The 19,561-nt window shown below is 39.0% G+C and overlaps 1 protein-coding gene across 3 annotated transcripts in view; it reads right to left on the minus strand.

The window, feature by feature from the left end:
* BMPER (BMP binding endothelial regulator) overlaps window positions 1–19,561 on the minus strand; it is a 263,953-nt gene that overhangs the window by 227,739 nt on the left and 16,653 nt on the right. For all 3 annotated transcript variants that reach the window (XR_012157448.2, XR_012157447.2, XM_073332935.2), the window contains exon 3: window positions 8,401–8,500. Coding sequence is in view for 1 of the 3 variants with exons in the window: in XM_073332935.2 (XP_073189036.1) it covers window positions 8,401–8,500 (100 nt within the window). In the remaining 2 variants the exon portion in view is untranslated. The remainder of the gene's footprint in view (window positions 1–8,400; window positions 8,501–19,561) is intronic.

Raw genomic sequence — 19,561 nt, forward strand, 5'->3', positions numbered from 1 at the left:
TGACCAGAATTTTGTAAGTGAAAAAGGCAAGGAGCCAACAAAGGAGGGTTGACAGGGTCAGAGTATTGAGAAGGTAGGATTGTTTTAGCTGCTGAATGTTGGAAAGATTTGAAGATGAGATAAAATCATTAAGGCTGGAGAGAAAGTAGTTACAATAGCCCAGGTGAGATATTCATATTCTTTTGACCCGAGGCATGCCCCTTTGCCCATAGTTGTGTCCTTTGTACTTCCCAAAACTGCACCCATAACACATTCTTCAAAACTAACAGAAAACAGACTACATACCAGCTAGTGTTCCAGACCCTTACTTTCCCCCAATACATACATCTTCCAGCTGACACTGCAAACAAAAAGCAGGGCCTTTTGAATCCACTTAATCATACTATGGAAGTTTGAGACTGTCCTGAAATCAGCTGAGTAAAACCCTTTCTGCTTCAATAAGCTTATTCATCCAGGTAGAATTCTGCCTACTACATGATTGAACACACACTATATTTAGCTCAGAAAGTAGCAATTTCTGAATATGTGCAATGTTATCAGTGAAGGTATTGCTTTCTCTTCTACACAATCACACACCATGATGGAATCCCTCTTCAAGATCCTAAAAGAATAATTCTCACCAGGAAACCCCATTAAGTCAACTTTTGCTAACCATTTATTATTTGAAGAGGGGAGGAAACCATGTATAAAAATCTAGGAACACAAGAGCTCAACTTAAATATTCAGTTTAAGTATTTAAATACTTAGTTACTTCAGATTAAATACATACTTAGAGGACAGCATAAAGGACCAGACTAGACTGATTTCAATGGAACGATGCTGATTTACCCAGTTAAGGTTCTGACCTAATTTACAGTCCCTTCTACTTCTTCTCTTAGAAATGCTGGTGTATTATTAATGTAAAATATTAACTTTCCGTTATCTGTGGTTTTGTTCCTATAAGCTACCTGGGTCCAAATTGTTCAGATAAGTCTTGGATAAGCATACAAGCTTTGAGTTGCTTATCTGAACCAAACCAAACCACTGAATCTTTTGAAGTTGGTCCATTGTGGTCTATTAAGTGAAAACTACTCAATAGCTGCTAAAGTAACCTGATAAAGCCAAACTGATAAGGACCGAAATCTAGACTATCTACATAATAAATGGAGGCAATATAGCTAAATTACCGCTTGTAATTTCAGTTATTACAGCTTCAGTTATTTCCTGGCCAGAGCCAGAAGTCTAAACCAGAAGCAGAGCTAGGGATCAATACCAGAGAGACAGCAGCCAAATTTTAGAACGATAGGGTCAACTGGAGTCAGAAGCCAGAGGGGAGCTGGGCTTAGAACAAGGGCAAGCACTGCTGCAGGCATGGTAGAGGTTAAGCAGCCACTGGTGTGCTGTGGGGGCCAGGCTTATATAAGCCTGGTTGCTAAACTAGCAGCCAGTCAGAGCTGTGGCCACTCTGTCAGAGCCAAGGCAGTGTAGCTGGGCTAACTGGTTGCCTACCAGCAAAGTTAATCAGAGAGCAGGCCAGTATCTGGTCTGGGACCTGACAACTCTACATCTGGGAATGAGCCTCTCAGCCTGGGTCCACAGACTTGTATTGGTAGCCCTAGCATGCTAAAAACAGATGTATAGACATTGTCACTCATGCTAGAGCGTGAATTCTCAAGCCAACCCACCCCAGCCCCCCAGGCTTGAAAGCCCGAGCTCCAGTCCGGAGTCACAATGTCTACACAGCTATTTTTAGCCTGGTAGCTTGAGCTCCACTAACGCGAGTATGTGGACCGAGGCTGGGAGGCCCTCTCCCAGATACAGACATACCCTGTGTGGGTTGGCATGCTTATTTTGGAATGAGAGTGCCCTATTTTGAAACAACTTAGATCAATTTTTTACAGTTTTCCATTTAAATAAAGAATCGGGTGCTTTTATTCCAAGAGAAGCATGTTCTCACACAGATTTGAACAGATATAATTAAAGATGTGAATTACAACCGATTGAGTTATTTTTGTTCCATTTTATCATGGAGACAAACTGGACAGTCAGTAAGGCACTCATCATCCCACTCCCAATAAGAATTTGAATGGAACTTTTTTCCTCCTGCTCCCCAGCAGCACGTGACAGTAGTACTCCAAAGAGAAAAAATGGGTGGGAAAAGATGGACTAGCATACTAAGGCTTAGACAGTGTCCTCGAAAGTTCATTAAAAATAGGACTTTATTACTCAATTTGACAGTGCCCAACAAGATTCCAGCAGGAATTTGTGCTTATTTTAGGCTAATGGGAATTCTATAGACAAGTCATTTCCCATAGTCCCAGGAGAAAATATCAGATTAACATACTGTAGGTTGGCTCCATGTCCCCCATTTCTAAAGCATCCTACTTCTCCTATTTTTCTTTTTTCCCCTCCCCTTCTATTTAAAAAGTAACCTCTCTATTGGCATGAAAAATAAACATCAGGATAAAGAAAACAGTCATAAGACAGGTTTTATTTATTTTTTTTGATAAATTATTCCTCAGGGAAAAGCCCAGACAAACTAGCACAGAAATATCAGATCAAGCCAAAAACCCCTTGCAAATTCAGCTGTATGTCACTGACATTAAACCTGTCGGCCAAGTTAAGAGAACTGCAAATCCCATATGTGGATATTATTAAATCTATTTTCACATATTTCATAACGTTAAAGAGTCACTGACACCTCCTGGCAAATGCTGAAATTCTACGTAGAGAAAATTCTGCATAAGTAATGTAGCTAGTATTCCTCTTCTGTTTTTTATTTATGTGCAAAAAACATGTTTCTTAGAGGCTCATTTGTTTCTGCTGCTTATACCTCACTTGGTGTGATATCTACATGAAGAGCAGAGAGCCTGTGCAATGTCCTCCACACCATTTACACCCGACATTAAAGAGACAAATCCAGCTCCCTCCTGCATAGCCACAGAGTCCCTTTTTGCAGCTGAAACAGTGCAGTTCCATTGCATGCAGAATGTGGACATGGAGGAGCCACATACGGGGTAAATAGCATAGCATAACAGCATCTGGGTGTGGCACCAGCACATGGGTGGGATGGGGTTAGGGATTTAATCTACATAAATCCCTCACTATTCCTCCTCCTCCTATTCCTCATAGATTACTACGCCCCGTAGTAATCTATGAAGGCTACCTCAGCCCACCATGCATATATCCAACTCCGAACCCAGCCACCAGTGTGGGGTAACGGAGGATTTGGCTTAAGAATGCTCTGAGATCATATTTACCCCTAGTGCAGAGGACCACAACATTTCAATTTGAATTGGGGCTGCATGAGGGCCACTGATAAAGAGCCCTCTGCAGCCCTGTGTGTCAAGGAGTAGTTCTCTGCACTAGCCCTGCATAGTACAACGTGCATGGCAATGATGAGGGTGGGTCAGCAGAGAGACCATGGGATCTGCGTTACATGGCCCCACAACATTGCCCAAGAAGCTCAGTGATCTTACAGCTGCTACCATAGTGAAAGTGGACATAACAGAGATATAGGTCTGCCCTCTGCCCCCATTCTCTCGGCAGCTGAAATTCACTTTCACAGATGCCCTGTATTTCACCTGTATGTGGGGTCAAATGAATTCCACTCTTTTATGATCTGACATGAACACAGTAAAACAACAAAATGTGTGATTAGAGCTCCAATAGTTCCTGAACTTGTACAGTCTCTAAACAATGGAGAATTTCACAGTTCATACAGTATGGGCTGCAATAGCGAAGCACAAAAAAATGAGATCTATCCACATGCAAAGATTGTAAGAGTCTTACCACAAAAGTATCGCGAGGTCCCAGAGCTCGGGCTCCAGCTCAAACTCAAATATCTACAAAGCAATTTGACAGACCTGCAGCCCAAGCCCCATGAATCCAAGTCAGCTGACCTGAGCCAGCCATGGGTGTTTAATTGCTGTGTAGACCTACCCACAGCAGCCAGAACCAGATGCTTCAGAAGAAGGTGTAAAAACACCACAGTAGGCAGATGTAGGATAATCTGCCCACTCCCTTCACTCTCCTACCCACAAGTGTTAGGACTCATTCTAATATTTAATAGTTACAGACCACCTTAAGCCCTTAATTGTGGAATTTAATATTCCTTCCAAAAATTTTGTTTTCGTGAATTATAACTCTAGATATTTTGATATTCGAGAAGGCTTGCAGTGTCATTGTCTGTGCTATAATCCAGTTCTGTGGCAAAATAGGATTATTCTTAATGAATATCAATGAAGCATATATGTCACAAACACTTAAATCATTACCAAATATTTATAAAATTAACCATCAACAGTGATCAAGTGCAGGACAGAACAAATTGCATATAAAGAAAAGTAAAAGCACCAGTCTCAGCCTAGAATAACTTAAAACATAATTAGAGTAACAAACCCCCTTTACCCTCCCAGCTACTACATCTTTGCATGGCACTCTCATAGCCGTCCAGGGGAGATGCACATTAGCAGGAACAAAAAGCAGAGTATGGCTCACAGTTATAGTACCCCCATCTTAACCATCTCTGATCCACTAATAACAAACTCTTATTCAGAGAGCAAATAATTTATTTTTAGAAATGGAGAGAGCCCCAAATTAAAATGACATCTTTCCAGGTAAATACGAAAAATCTGCCAAATCCATTTCTATAATCCTCAGTGACCTCATATGTTTTCATTAAATGTATTGAATAAAATGAGAGAAGAGAAAAGGCACTTCCCCCCCACCCCCAATGCTACAGTGACAGGACATACTGGACTGGGATTCAGGCTGAAAACCACTGTTCTATGGTAACAAGAACCTTTCGCAGACCCCTTACACATAATCTGCGGACCGCCCCCACCACCACCACTACCACCAGGGTTCAGAGGCTGAAAACCACTGGTTTTAGGGTAATATATTGTTTTTATCTCAGCAGCTTTCACCTGCTACTAATTTTCTTTCTCATTGCATAGGCAGGTAAGGTTTTTGTTGACGTTTCAGTGAAAGCAGAGAAGAACTGCTAGAAGACATTTAAATATCACACAAAAGTGTGCAATTAGTAGCAAGGGATCACTGCTCGGTATGCAGCTAGAAGAAGGAAAAATTCTCCCTCAATGTTTTGAATTCATATTATTTGTGTGTGCATAGGTATGCAGCAGAGTGCTCAGCTTGATGCACAATCAAATGCATAAAATCCCATTTTAAACTGCTGTGGTGACATGGACTACACAACTGGAAGTATTACAGCTCCCAAATCCAATCACGAGGTGGCCTCCCACATAATAAAACAAAACATCCAGATTTCCTGCCTATTTTTATGGTCATCACAAATTGTCTGAAGCTGGCTTCTTGTTTCATACACAAAGCCAATTTTGAAATTGTATTCCCTACCTTTTGTTCATGATATTATAGACACCTATATATTTTAAATGACAATAGCCAACCGTCCATTTCTCCATAAGGTTGGGAAACTGGCATTAACAAAGAATATTACAAGGGAAATGAGTAACAACCCCTATGTTTCAGTTGGCCAACACTTTTCATTATAAAAGAGTCTGGTGACTTTTTGAGAAACTTTAACACCACTATTGTTTGCACCAGACCTTTGAAATTAGGCATGGAGAAATCCACTGGGCTCAAGAAGTGCCTTTTCTTTGTCCCAGGAAATGTTGTTCAGGTTTAACTGAGATATAAACTGTTAAAAATCATCATTTCACTTCTCTTGCTTGAGTTGCTCAGGAACTTTTTTTTGGGGGGGGGTCTTAAACAGCCTACCAAAACAATATCTGAATACAAATATTCTGAGGTCATGTCCCATGCTGCCCCCAAAGCAGGGGTACATCCTGGGAGCTGTAGAGGAAGAGAGAGGGAAGTGGGATCCCCAACTTCCACCCAGACACACTACATGGCCCCAAAAGATCACACACCCCTTTGGGGGCCACCACATGGGACAGGAGCTCCCCCCAGCTTCCTGGGTAGAGGGCAAGAGAAACAAAGCAAGAAACCAGGCTCCCCACAAAGACACGTCCCAGAGGCTTATTTCCTCCCCTGCCCCCGCCCCCCATCCCCCAAACAGGCAGAAGAGCCTTTATTTGCTTCCAGCTAATCCAGTTAGTTCTGTAGCTCAAGCAGTGCTGAAGGTTCAGGATTCAAACCTTGTTGATGATGTATGCTGTGGGGGGTCACTCCAATTTTACACAGTAGGGGTTACCTTTTTTAAAAACTTTTAAAATACTAAGAAATTACAATATATTATGTTATTTAAGTGGCAAAGCCAAGCTCTCAAGAGATAGGAAATTCCAGAATTTAAGGTCCCACTTACAAACATAATTCTTCCCCTTGCGCATATGCATTATGATCAAGTTTTAAATTACATACTACTTTTTTCACCGAACCACTGCCTTATTCATTACACAGAAAAGACCCACAAGGAGGGAAAAATCAAGGTTCCATGGGCAACCTTACATTTTGTACTTCCTAACTTTTGAGTCCTTGAATTCATAACCTTAATTTTGTTTTCATAATTTCATATGCAAGAAAGCAACCATCTATGCATCTGGTATGAACATGGGGAATGGATTTCCAATCAGTTCAAAACATAGTTTAGGAACTTTATGCTGCAAAGCTAAAGCAAAATATAATTTATAGTTCATGTCAATGAAACTTGTAACTATAAATTCATACGTTTTTAGGAAACAGTTTAATTTCAGTGTCATTTTAAGGTGTGCCTCTCCCTTTCCTTGGCTTAAAAAAAAGTGTCAAAGTTTTAGACAAATCTATGAATTTGGGTTTGCCAGGCATGTTCAGAAATCTAAACTGGACCACAGAAGCAAAGCATAAATAGATCAGCCATCATATGTCTTTAGTCATCCAGGAAAAATACATATCCATCATGTCTCTTCTGCCTGAATTATAGAGTAGTCTGTTTTCCTGCCATTATATTTTTTCCGGCAGGGTGGTAGAATGTTTGCATTGGGGTTTGGATTTAGAATTCCCCAGCAATTTATTCTACCTCACTTCCCTCCCAAAGTCACCCCGACCACCCCTTGGGAATAAAAAAGATAAATTAAAAAAAAAAAAGAGAGAGAAAGTAAAAGCTGGCTGAATCGGAAATTCTTTACTTCATCACCTGAGTACTACTGAGCAGTCTCTCAACAGTTTTACCATGTTTTATGGCACATTACCTCACTGTGTCACTATTAAAAAAAAAAGACACTTTCTACTGATTTTAATTACAAAATGTATCACTTGTATCAGTATGGTAATTATGTAAAAAACATATTTCTTTATTACCACAATCCATTTATTGTATAGTAAAGGACCAAAAAAAAAAAAGAAGAAGAAGAAGAAGTGGGAATTTAATAATTAGCTAATTCAATTTCTAAAGCACTTTGAAGAAAAATTATAGCTGAGAACTAAGCATGTACTGTTTGCATTGTTGCTGAGTTCCCTTTTTAGGACATTTTAGTTTAAATTATCACCAGATGCAAGTAGTTTTTACTAAAGTCTAAACTTTTTACAAGATTTATGGCTCATTGCTATCATGTATATTAATAGAATTCAATAACATAAAATACACTGTGTTGTTGAGGGGATGTTTGTTTTATACAGAAATGCAGAAATAGCAGCAGCTGCCATGCTATTTTCTAAGCTGCACTTCTCTTTTTCTTCACTGAAAAAGAGGGGATAAGGGTGCTTCTGGAAGCATAAGGAGTAAGCATCTGCATATTTATTCACTTGTAGGAGACAGCAAAGAATACCAGCCAGTCAGAAATCTATGAGCCTGTAGGTGTGAAATCTCTAATACAGGGAAGAAAGGTTAGAGGTCTGCTTGAATGTTCAAACCAGCTATCACTTCACTTCTGACCACAGCAATCTCTTATGGATGTGGTGGGAATGATGGTTGGGTGGGGTGAGTAGGGGGCATCCTGGCCAACTCTTTACATTGGTTGATCGTGACAACAAACAATGAAAACATGCAGAAAACAAGTTTTGGAAAGGGAAGGGTGAATTCCTTCATATCAAATGGGGAATTATTTGGGAGACAGGATAGAAAAGTAGTGAATATGGGTAATAAAGTAGCAGCAGCAAGGACTCTTCATCTTCTGAGGGAAATTTGGCAGTCCTGCCAAATGTTTGGAGTCTGTTTCACTAACTCTATTAAGATTAATAAAGCACTACTAATGAAGTAGAAACAAAAATGTGTTTTAAGGTATTATGATATCTTGGAAACTAACTAATTTACATGTTCATATTATAAAACTATGTATCTCCCCATAACTTGGGGATTTCTTAAAATTACTGCCATTTTTGGGACCACCAGTAGCCAGAGATGGAAAGCTTTAGTCTTCACTTTACAACCGGCAAAACAAATTCAAGAACTGAGAAACTTAAAAAAAATAAATAAAGAGAGAGAATATATGAAGGAAACTGCACCTTTGCATTGCTCACAGCAGGCTCCTCTCTGCTTAATGACCAGAGAACACTCCTTGGAAAGCACCGGACACTTCTCTCGTTTGCATGTCACTTCCTTATTCTAGACAAAAAAGGCAAATGTTGTTGAAAGCAAAAATCAAACATTTATTCTCCATTTCATGACACTCTAAAATTGAAATATGGGTTTAGGAAGTCACTCCCTGCTTGACAAGAGACCTTTGTGATTCAAAATAATCAAAAATTCCCTCATAGAAACAGACAGTATTTTTCCCTCATAGTACATACTGAGAAGAGAGGACGAGTGGGGGCGGAAAGCACAACATTAAAAGGAGATCTAACCTAGATAAAGTAATGCCAAAGGAAACGTGTGATTCCTTTTCCCATTCTAATATTACTTTTTGGTATACTGTAGAAATGATAATATTTTTGTAAATTATATTTCAAACTATTAGAGTACCTGGTCCAAGACTTCCTTGTGTGAACAAAAATATTTGCTCACAACTGTCCAACAGTCCCGAGTAGTACAGTGAATTAAAGTGCAACCGTCTAAAGTTCCAAGCCAAATAATAACTCAGCTGGGTTTGAATGGATTCAGTTTAAAAAACAAAAAAGAAATATAAATGCCAAGTGAGGAGATATTTATGAAAAGTTCATAGCACAGGGACAGCTCTCTGATAATAGGGCTATATTAACAAAAGTGTTTCAAGCATTTTCATTTGCTGTTATTTCTAAAGTGACAGCAGTTTTAAATACAATAAAACCTCAGAGTTATGAACACTTCAGTAATGGAGCTTGTTCATAACTCTGAAGTTTCGTAACTCTGAACAAAACATTATGGTGGTTCTTTCAAATATTTACAACTGAACATTGACTTAATAATTGACTTTGAAACTTTACTATGCAGAAGAAAAATGCTGCTTTTAACCATCTTAATTTAAACAAGTACAGAAACAGTTTCCTTACCTTGTCAAATCTTTGTTTTTAAACTTTCTCTTTATTTTTTTAGTGGTTTACATTTAACACAGTACTATACTTAGGGTGACCAGATAGCAACTGTGAAAAAATGGGACGGGGGTGTGGGGTAATAGGCACCTATATAAGAAAAAGTCCCAAAAAACAAGATTGTCCCTTTTCAAACGGGACATCTGGTCACCCTAACTGTATTGCATTTGCACCCCACCCCACCCTTTTTATTTTTTGGTCTCTGCTGCTGCCTGATTGTGTACTTCTGGTCCCAAATGAGGTGTGTGGTTGACCGGTTAGTTTATAACTTTGAGGTTCTACTGTATACACATATACACACGGCTTAAATTCAGCCGGAGCCATCCAGAGAGAAGCTCCGGTAAATATTTTCAAACCCATGGGAGCACCGGTGCCTCCCACAGGCTGAAGCCCTGAGCCCCAGGGCTCTGGGAAACATTCAGGGAGAATTTAAGCCCTGCACACACATAACAATGCACGTAGGGCCTAATAAAGTTAAGCACAGGCTTAACTTTAAATATATGCTTATGTCCCACTGCAGTCTATGAGAGTTAAGCATATACTTAAAGTTAAGCACTAACTTAATTATTTGCTAAATAGGTATGGGATTAAGCACATGCTTAGGTGCTCTGCTAAATGAAGGTCTTAATACAGCTACATTTATTTGGGATTGCTGCTTTGTTTGAACATCTCCCAGGGAACAGATTTCATGCCTCATGAGAGTAAATGATCATTAATGCTGCTTAATTGGGAGAGTGATACCAACAACAACAAATCCATTTACTGGTGATTCATTTGTCCAGTGCTAAAGGGTTAATCAGTGTTTAACTAGTTGTCATACATGGGAGATTCTAAGATCCAGTCACTGAATCCATAATTTGCAAATAAAGACTAAAAGATGATGTAATGAATAATTTGTATTCAGTAAACATTTTCTTCACTTAGGGCCTAATATTGCACTGTGCTGAGTAAACTAAAACTCCTTGGATTTCAATGAGAATTGAGGGGGTTGGTTCTTCTCAGGAGCAACTTAATACCTTCCAGTATTGGGCCCATAAGATTACTTTGCAAGTATAACTTTTGCATTCCCTAACATTTTTGTGTTTAAATATATCAGTTTCTACATTGTGTTAACATAGGAGTTCTGATTCTCCACTGCCTTTCACCTACACTTCACTGATGTAAATTACTACACAAAGTGCAACGCAGAAGACACCACTCCAAGGGTTATTTTTGCATTTCATTTACAGTACATATATAAATTTATACACTGCATAGCATACACACACACAGCCAAATACTCAGCTGATATAAATTAGTGTGATGACAGTGACTTCAATGGAGCAACCAATGGCCCAAAATGTTCTAATGTATTATCTCTCCGTGCATGGTCAAATAATTAAGAACAACAATTCTTTAGAAATATATAATTAATTATTCTATCTTTTTTGTTGTTCAAATATGAGCTGGCACAAAAGCAGTTAAAAGTTCTCCCTTCCTACCCCTCCCCCAAACTATCTATTTTGAAATCCTTCTCAACTCCCATTCCCCTCAGGAAAATCCTAGGAAAACAAATAAGCTTTGCAACATGACCTGAAGGCCATCAGATCTGGGATCTATCATTCCAAGGGGCCAAGCTGGTGCAGAACTTCCTTTAACAACCTGCCAGCAGTCCCAAACTCATTTAAATCAGGGAGCTGTTTGCTTGACCCCTCAGTTTATCCCATCTGCCTTGGGATCATGAGAGATGCAGGTTCCTAAACAGTTCAGGATCCAAACTACATAGGGCTTTACAGCTTAACCTCCACTTAGATAACAACTGGTAACCACCACAGATCACATATTTGATGTGTTCCATGTGGGAAATCCCACTTAAGTGGGCAGCCACAATCTGCACTCTCTACAATTTCCTGAGGTCCTCAAGACGTAGTCCCATACACTGCATGTTTTAGTGATCCTATTTTAAAATGACAAAAGCGCAGATACTGGTGGAGAGGTCTGTACCCCAAAGAAAAACACACAACCCTCTTGCCATGTGCCAATGTTGATAAACATTCTTGGCAATATCCTAGCCTTTCTTAGTAAGTGGTTGTTATGATTTATGTCTTGTCCTCAAACTGTTCAGAAATCAGATTATCCAAGAGGGTAAAATAACTGCATATTATACTGCCACCATCCTATAAAGAAAAGTCAGTGACCAAGCTGGAGGATACCACTGAATATACTAAGAAGAATTAACACAGGAATGTTTAGCACAAGGTAATCCATTGGTAGGGCCCTTCGTTTTCAGTTATTATTTTGTTCAATTTTTCTCAGGTATTTATCAGTGTTTATTGCCACAACAACAAAAACAGGTGACAATCAGTGTCAAAAACTATTAATAATTTTTCTGGGTAAATATTGGGGTTTATTTTGGTGGATGGAAAGACGGGGGGAAATATTCAGTGGATTAATGCTTTGAACTCTGTTCATCAATGTCATTTGCTGCAGAACTAAAACAGAACTCAAAACACAATGCCACCTCTGAGTTTAAGAAAACAATGTATCTAATCCCCAAATAAAACTTTTCATTTGAATAAACGGTTTCCTGTTGTAGACTTAGAACTATTGGTCTATAAATATTTACATTTAATAATTGGGCCACACCATTTGCAGCATGTACACTCAGCTTCATCCTTTTTCTCCTGTTTTTTTTTAAACTTTTGAATACTTCCTTGTGTTCTGAAACGTATTCTGATATAGATTTTCATTTTCTTCCCACTTTAGAGTGTCAAATCTTTAAACTGTTATCTGCCAACAGCTTGAAATATATACATGGTGGGTGTGAGATTCATCAGTACATTCAGATGAGCACGCACTTCAGAGCTTGCATGCGTGCTTGTTTGTTTATTGTGTGCATCTTCTAGACAAATACATAGTCTTATTTCAACAGGCAGCTTTGCATATACACACAGACTAATTTATTATCGTAATACATATATCTCATGCACTGTATTGTATTTTCCTAATAAAACAAGTTATTTTTACATGTTTGAATGATACAAAAGTAGGTTGAAAAATCAGAAAAAAATGAAGAACACTTTTTGTAAAACCCAGGAATTTTTCAGTAAAAATTGTTTTAAACTGCAAACGAAGGGGCTTTTCCATTGCCTAGTTAATAGTAGCTCCTCAACCTTCGGCTTTTCCCTATGATTGTCAACCACACTGAACAACCCTAGAACTGAACAAGGGTAGAAAACAAACACATTTATCTTTTAAAGTAAAATTTTGCTACTTGAAATTCCTGTCTTAAATTTAACCCTCTGAAGTGAACTCCACCTATAATTACTAGTTCATTAAATGACACAGGTAGCCATTTACCAGATGCTAGTGTCTCTCTCAATGGATTTTATGGCTTAATTAGAGACTGAAAAAAATCAAAGAGAAAAATGTCAATCAGAAAACTGAAGCACAAGAGGCTCTGCACACATCACCCCTTTGCCTCCTTTTGCTTCCTGTGGCCTTGCTCAAGGTGCTTGTGAAGGAAGATATAAAGCTTTTATTACAAGCCTCTGGGACTTAAAATCACAGCTTTATTCTTCTCACAGTCACTGTCTAATCTGGCGGGGAGTAGAAAGGGCTTGATTCTTACACCAGCATAAACCAAGAATAACTAGTTAAATCAATGTGAAATCAGCATAAATGAGAATCAGGCCCTAAAGTTGTTAACTAACATGCAGTTGTAGTCAGAAATATGACTATTGTAACAGATTGTAACTAGTGTGATAGATTCACTGACACACTACTCCAGTTTTGCACCTCTCCAGTGTTGCAAAGCAACTATAAACCTGGATTTAATCAGCCAGTTTTGCAATGCTGGATTGACACAAAGCAATCAGAGCACATTAGTGAAATTGGCTCGACAACTTCTTATTCAATGCAGGTTTCAGAGTAGCAGCCATGTTAGCCTGTATCCGCAAAAAGAAAAGGAGTACTTGTGGCACCTTAGAGACTAACAAATTTATTTGAGCATAAGCTCAAGTACTCCTTTTCTTTATTCAATGCAGTATGCCAAATCCTACTTTTACTTACACCAATGTAACACCCTTGACTTAAACTGATTTCATCCAGGGTGAAATCAGTGTAAGTGGGAACAGAATCAAACCTACAGTATCTGCTACCTGTGAACCAAATCCTCAGATCCATATTCAAAACAATGCAGGCAAATCCTCATTTAGTTTAATGGAAGTTTGCCTCAGAAAAGGCTGAGTTAAAACTGAGGGCTTCATCACCCCCTCCTGTGAAAAAATATCCACTGAAGGAGTTGAAGGGAAGAAAATCTCTACACTAGACCTCTAGAAATTTTCCTGCTGAATTGTTTCATTGGGGGCAATGGGAGTAAGAAAGGATTTGCCCAAATATAATACAGGTCATATAAACTGATTTATAGACTTCATGAATCTCAGGGTATCTGCAGGAGAAAAGGGCAATCCAGGAAGACCCTGTGTATCCACGGGCCTCCTCTGCTCTGTGGCAATATAGCTCCATTGGAGCCATGCTGCCAAAGCATCACCAGGTGGCAACTACACATGGGACCCCAATTTAAAGGGGGAATCACTATTGCAGATGGCAGGGAGGGTTACCAAAAAGGATTACACCCCAATTTGGATTACCTTTGTTCCCTGATTGCCAGGGGAATACTGCATCTCCTCCACCATCCTGCCCACCCACTCCTCCCCTGAGCATACTAATTCCCTCTCCTCTCACATAATCCTGACCTTCCTCTGAGTTTGGAGGTGGCTGCCCAGCCATTCCATGCCTAGGACTGGAGATGGGTGTAAGGATGAGCCTTCTGCTTGCATTTAAAGGTGGTACAATTGTGTCCTGATTAAAGACTTCATATTTGGCCCCACAAATCTGATTTAAATCTGTTTACTTCACTGCCAAAGACAAGTTTTTATTATCATTGGCACCATAGAACTAATAAAACAATGGCAGGACAAGTTGCATCCTATTCTGCTTCATGCATCATCAACATTTTCAGCTACATCATGATTGTAGAATCTTTATCACTGATGATGATGATGGAAGAGGCAGATAAGAACCTATCATGATCTTCACATTCCAAGATCACTTCTTAGATCTGAGAGTTAGAAAAAGCATATTAGCAAATTAGGGAAATAATCGAGAAGAAAAAGATAGTCCCAACATAGAATTTTATAGAATTTTTTCTGAATTTCAAAGTAATAATATAACATATACTATTGAAAGCCTCCCTGTGTGTCAGATTTCTCCATGCACATAGAAAGGGGGGAAGCACCACTAACATCAAAATTCTAAAGGACAAACATCTTATGTCAAATTCAGCTATGACATTATTATTATTATTTGTATTACAGTAGCATCTAGACTTAGGAGACCTCAAGAAAGATCCAGGCCACACTGTGTGTACAAACACACACTAAGAGATAAAACAGAGCGTACAGTCTAAATAGTCAAGACTGACAAAGGGAGGAAAAAGGGAAGGACTATTTATTATATTCATTTTACTGATGGAAAAAATCGAGGCACAGACAGACAGATTAAGCAACTTGCCTAAGGTCAGATAGGAAGTCTGTGGCTGAGCCAAGAATTAAGCACCAACCTCCTGAGTCCAGTGCCTTAACCATAAAGCCCTCTTGTTTTCAACATAAACAAGCATAATTCCCCTGAAGCTCATGGAGTTGCACCTGTTTCTTCCATGACTGATTTTAGCCCTTAAACTATTGCTGAATATACTGTTATAGTTCTTTAGTTTTTCATATAAGAGCACATCTTAGCAAAACTCAAGACCCGGGGGACTTGACGTGGAGGAAAGGGCTAACACTATTCATATCATTCATACAAGACAGAAGATAAAGCAGGGCTGGTAAATCATTGTTTAGTCTATTGTAGTCTGTTATACAATGCAGATCTTCTAGGTCCATGGTGTGCAAGAGTAAGAAGATAAAACATTACGAAACAAGGAGGAATTCTTGAGAGGGTGAGGGGTTTCACCCACCCTTCCAAAATATTGCTTGTAACATGTACCACCAGTCTGCTTATTTAAATTTCTCTTTCTCCTCCCCATTAGTTTTGCAAGGGTGCAGCAGGGTGAGCCAGCAATTGAGCCAAATGGATTTTAACAGCAAGCCCTTTCCTTCCAAATAAGTTCCACCCTCTAGTAATCATAACATTTCATTACTTGTCCAAGCCATACATTTAAGGAATTGTTAACTAGCAGCATGAAGGAGAGCTATACTACCAAATCTGCATCTGTGTTGTCAACATTGTTTCTGAAGCTGTTGAAAGCTCTCAGATACTTTCAGAGGTTTTCTCTTAAGAACAGCAATATCGGACTGCAACATGCAGAAGCCATCTTTTATAAGAGTGGGTTTTTTTGTTTGTTTGTTTCATTAAAAGGACATGCACTTGGGCACTGAAAAGTGCAGCAGAGACACATAGCTCATATATATATATAAGCCATTTGCTAAATCAGAAACCTGGGAGTCAGTCAAAATCCATAATAGGATCCCAAGATTCATAATAAATAACTTGTAATTATAGTCCTACACAATAGTTATTTTAAACAGATGGTTTATGGATTCACATCTGGGATTTTTTTTTTAATTTAATGTTCATATACACTCAGAGAGAAAGGGAGAGAACATAACTAGACTGCATCTAGGTTTGTTTTATTAGGTTTGGGGAAAAAGTAATATTTTAAAAGAGGTCAAGCTGATTCATAACAATACCGCCACATCTGATGTAAGTCCCTTGTGACTACACAGCAAAAACATGTAGGGTTCATGCTCGGAATCTCAGGCTCACATGGAATAAAGGACCTCATGAAGGGCTGCAGAGTCTGACTGAATCTTCTTTCCTGTATTAATTGAGTACAGCACCTGGAGAATTATATTTCTAACATGTTCAAGAGAAGTTTAGAATATTTTGTTTGGAACCCACTTTTTTTTTTTTCACATCTCCCAAAACTTGCCACTGAAATTCTCTTCTTCAAAGTAAGTGCAAAGGAGATGAAAATTCATTTACCTAAAAGATAAGTTAGGCAGAGGCTATTTTAGGCTAGAACTTCATGTTGCCTTTTCTGAAGCTTCCTCTCACCATAATTTGTTCATCTGCAACTTATAGCTCATATTTTTACCTTCCATCAAAGAACTCTGTGCATAGTACCCCATTCTAACAACAAAGTATATCAAGACTAACAGTCATAAGCTCATGTGGTACAGTAAAATAAAATGTCAACATGAAAAGAAAGAGTAAAAAACAACTGAATGTTTGGCAGAGACCTTGCACAGGACTTGTGCCAAACCACAGCTTGAAGCAGCAGCCAAATTCCTACTGGATTCCCTATTGGGTCTCTGCTGTTTCACAGAACAACCACTAGGAGGACTACTTTCTGTAGCCTGCATTTGGCTTGAGAAAATTTGGAAGAGAAAAAGATCAGGAGTCCTTGTTTCTTGGTGGATGCACCAGCGTGGCTACTTCTACCTTTTCATATTCTCTGTATGTGTGTATCTATATCTATATATCTGCTTACTATATGTTCCATTCTATGCATCCAATGAAGTGGGCTGTAGCCCACGAAAGCTTATGCTCAAATAAATTTGTTAGTCTCTAAGGTGCCACAAGTACTCCTGTTCTTTCTGCAGAGTGATCCAGTTGACTATGTTCTGAGTCCATTGTTTTACTGGCCAATATAGGGGTAGAATTGACTGTAAAGTTATCACTGATGCTGATTGTCAAAGGGTAAATTTCCACTGTGACATTCTGGTTTGTTTGTTTGTTTTTGAGGCTTATATTGAATCATGTAGATTTTAAATATCTAATCTGTGCCTCTTTGTTGAACAGGAAAAATATTACCTAAACATTCATTTAAACAAAAACAAAAAGATCTGTGTAGAAAGGGAGAACAAGGAAGACTGACTGAGAAGGTTGATACCATGGGATAGAAATCTGATCTGACATTAAGGCCCAATCCTGCAGTTACTTCCAACCACTATTTACGTTATGCTGGTCACACTAATGCACTCTTCAGATAGTCTAGTCTTAACTTTATGCCTGGATTTCAGTGGGATAACCCACACAACATAAAATTAAGGACATGCTTTTAAATTTTTGAAGAATAGGAGATTAAGTGTATGCATTTGTCGTCTGAAACAATAATGTAAGTCACGCTGAAAGCCTTCAAACAAGGATAAAAATTGTCCTTCAAGAATTTGGGGTGAACTTTTCAAAAGCACCTATAAATTCGACTATGTCTACACTGCCACTTATGTCAGCCAAATGTACACCTCTCAGGGGTGTGAATAATCCACCCCCCTGAGTGACATAAATTCCACTGGCATAAGCACTATGCACAGCACTATGTTTGCAGGAGAGCTTCTCCCACCGATATAGGTTCAGCAGCTCACTGGGAGTGGATTAAATTATCTTGACAGGAGAGCTCTCTCCCATTGGCGTAGAGTGACTACATGAGAGACCTTACAGCATCAGTACAGCTGCATCGCTGAAAGTTCCCTAATATAGACACAGCCTTAGGAGCACACTTCCCATATAAAATCAATGGGACAACTGCTCCAAAGTCAGGTGCCTTTGAAAATCCTACCCTTGATCATTTGGTACTGTTGCTTAGCTTATGATTCAGATTCCAGTTCTACAACCTTCTCTCACGAGTACCACTTACACAATCAAGTACTCCCTCTTGAGCTCACTGGGATTACTCTCTTCAGTAAACCCTGCTCTGCATGAGTAAGAATTGAAAAATTAGGCCCTGAGTGAGAAAAGGGAGGTGAAAGCACTCACAAAGCAGTGAACTGTAAGAAAATGTCTCACCACTGACAAGTGGGGTAAGAAAAATTTCTCGTTTTCATTGTTTCCCCTCAAATTTGTATCTAGTTTCAATTAAACAAATGAAAGTTTTTGCAGGTAAAAGACACTAAAACAAAAATAAAAGGATACTAAAAAACGGTTATGGTGCAAAATGGAAAAAATATTTGTCTGTGAAACAGACAATTTTCTGCAAAAAACAATAACATTGTCTTGATTTACAAATTCAAATCTATACCCTGCAAACATTGAGGCATATGCTTACCTTCATGCAAGTGACTAGTTCCATTAACTGTAATAGGAGTACATACATGAGTAAAACTAAGCGTATGCTTAAATGTTGCAGACTGGGGGCTTGCTCATAGTAAAAATGTTACCAGGTTTTCAGCATAAAGTTGTGTTATATTGATACAAATGATATTTCATCATGAATCAAATATGTCAACTCAGTCCTTGCAAAAACAAAATTTTTCCTCTTGTGAACACAAAACCACCTTTTTTTCCAAATACAGCACACAGTAGTTTCTTGCTTGTTTCCACATTTTCATAATCTCTTAGGCTCCTATGTCCCCAATGCCCAAAGCAGCAGGCCACTGTTGACATTGTGCAGGGATAGTGCTACAGATCTCTCCGCAGTGGAGCTCTGCCAATATCAACTACTCTCTTCAGAATTTCAGTTCTCCCCCAGGAAGCGCAATTAAAAACAAAGCCCTGGCTTGCTGAAAGAAGACCCAAAAATTTCACTGCAGATGTGTATTCCGCACCACAACCAAAAAACACAGTACTATGTACAAGTAGTTCAGTACTCACCACTCACAACCCCCTTTAGACCAAACATACCACTTCTGCAATGTACCTAATGTTCACCAGCTTGGGGAAATTGACCTCTGTGGTCAGTTGCAAGCCTGATTTTCCCTCAGGACAGCCCAGTGGCCTGCTATTGCAGCACCATGAGTAGGAGGAGCTTCATTTAATATGATCATTTATTTGTATTACTGTAACACCTAGAGGCACAACTGAGATCACGAGCCTATTATGCTAGACAGTGTGCAAACACATATTAGGACATGGCTCCTATCCTGGTGAGTTATAATTACAATAGACAAGGTAGACAGACAACGAATGCACACAAGGGTGAAGTAATTTGCCCATAGTAGGTCAATGGTAGAGCCAGGAATAGAGCCCAGGTCTCCTAGGTCAGTGCCCTATCCACTTAAACGTTTTTCCTCACTTTAACCTTTTACGTGTGATAGGGTCAAATCTTTGTCCCAGTGAAGTCAAAAGCAAAGCTTCTCACCATTCAATAGAATATAATATGAAACTCTCTGTCAATAGG

Source organism: Lepidochelys kempii, chromosome 2, assembly GCF_965140285.1.
Source record: "Lepidochelys kempii isolate rLepKem1 chromosome 2, rLepKem1.hap1, whole genome shotgun sequence".
Lineage (NCBI taxonomy): Eukaryota > Metazoa > Chordata > Testudines > Cheloniidae > Lepidochelys > Lepidochelys kempii.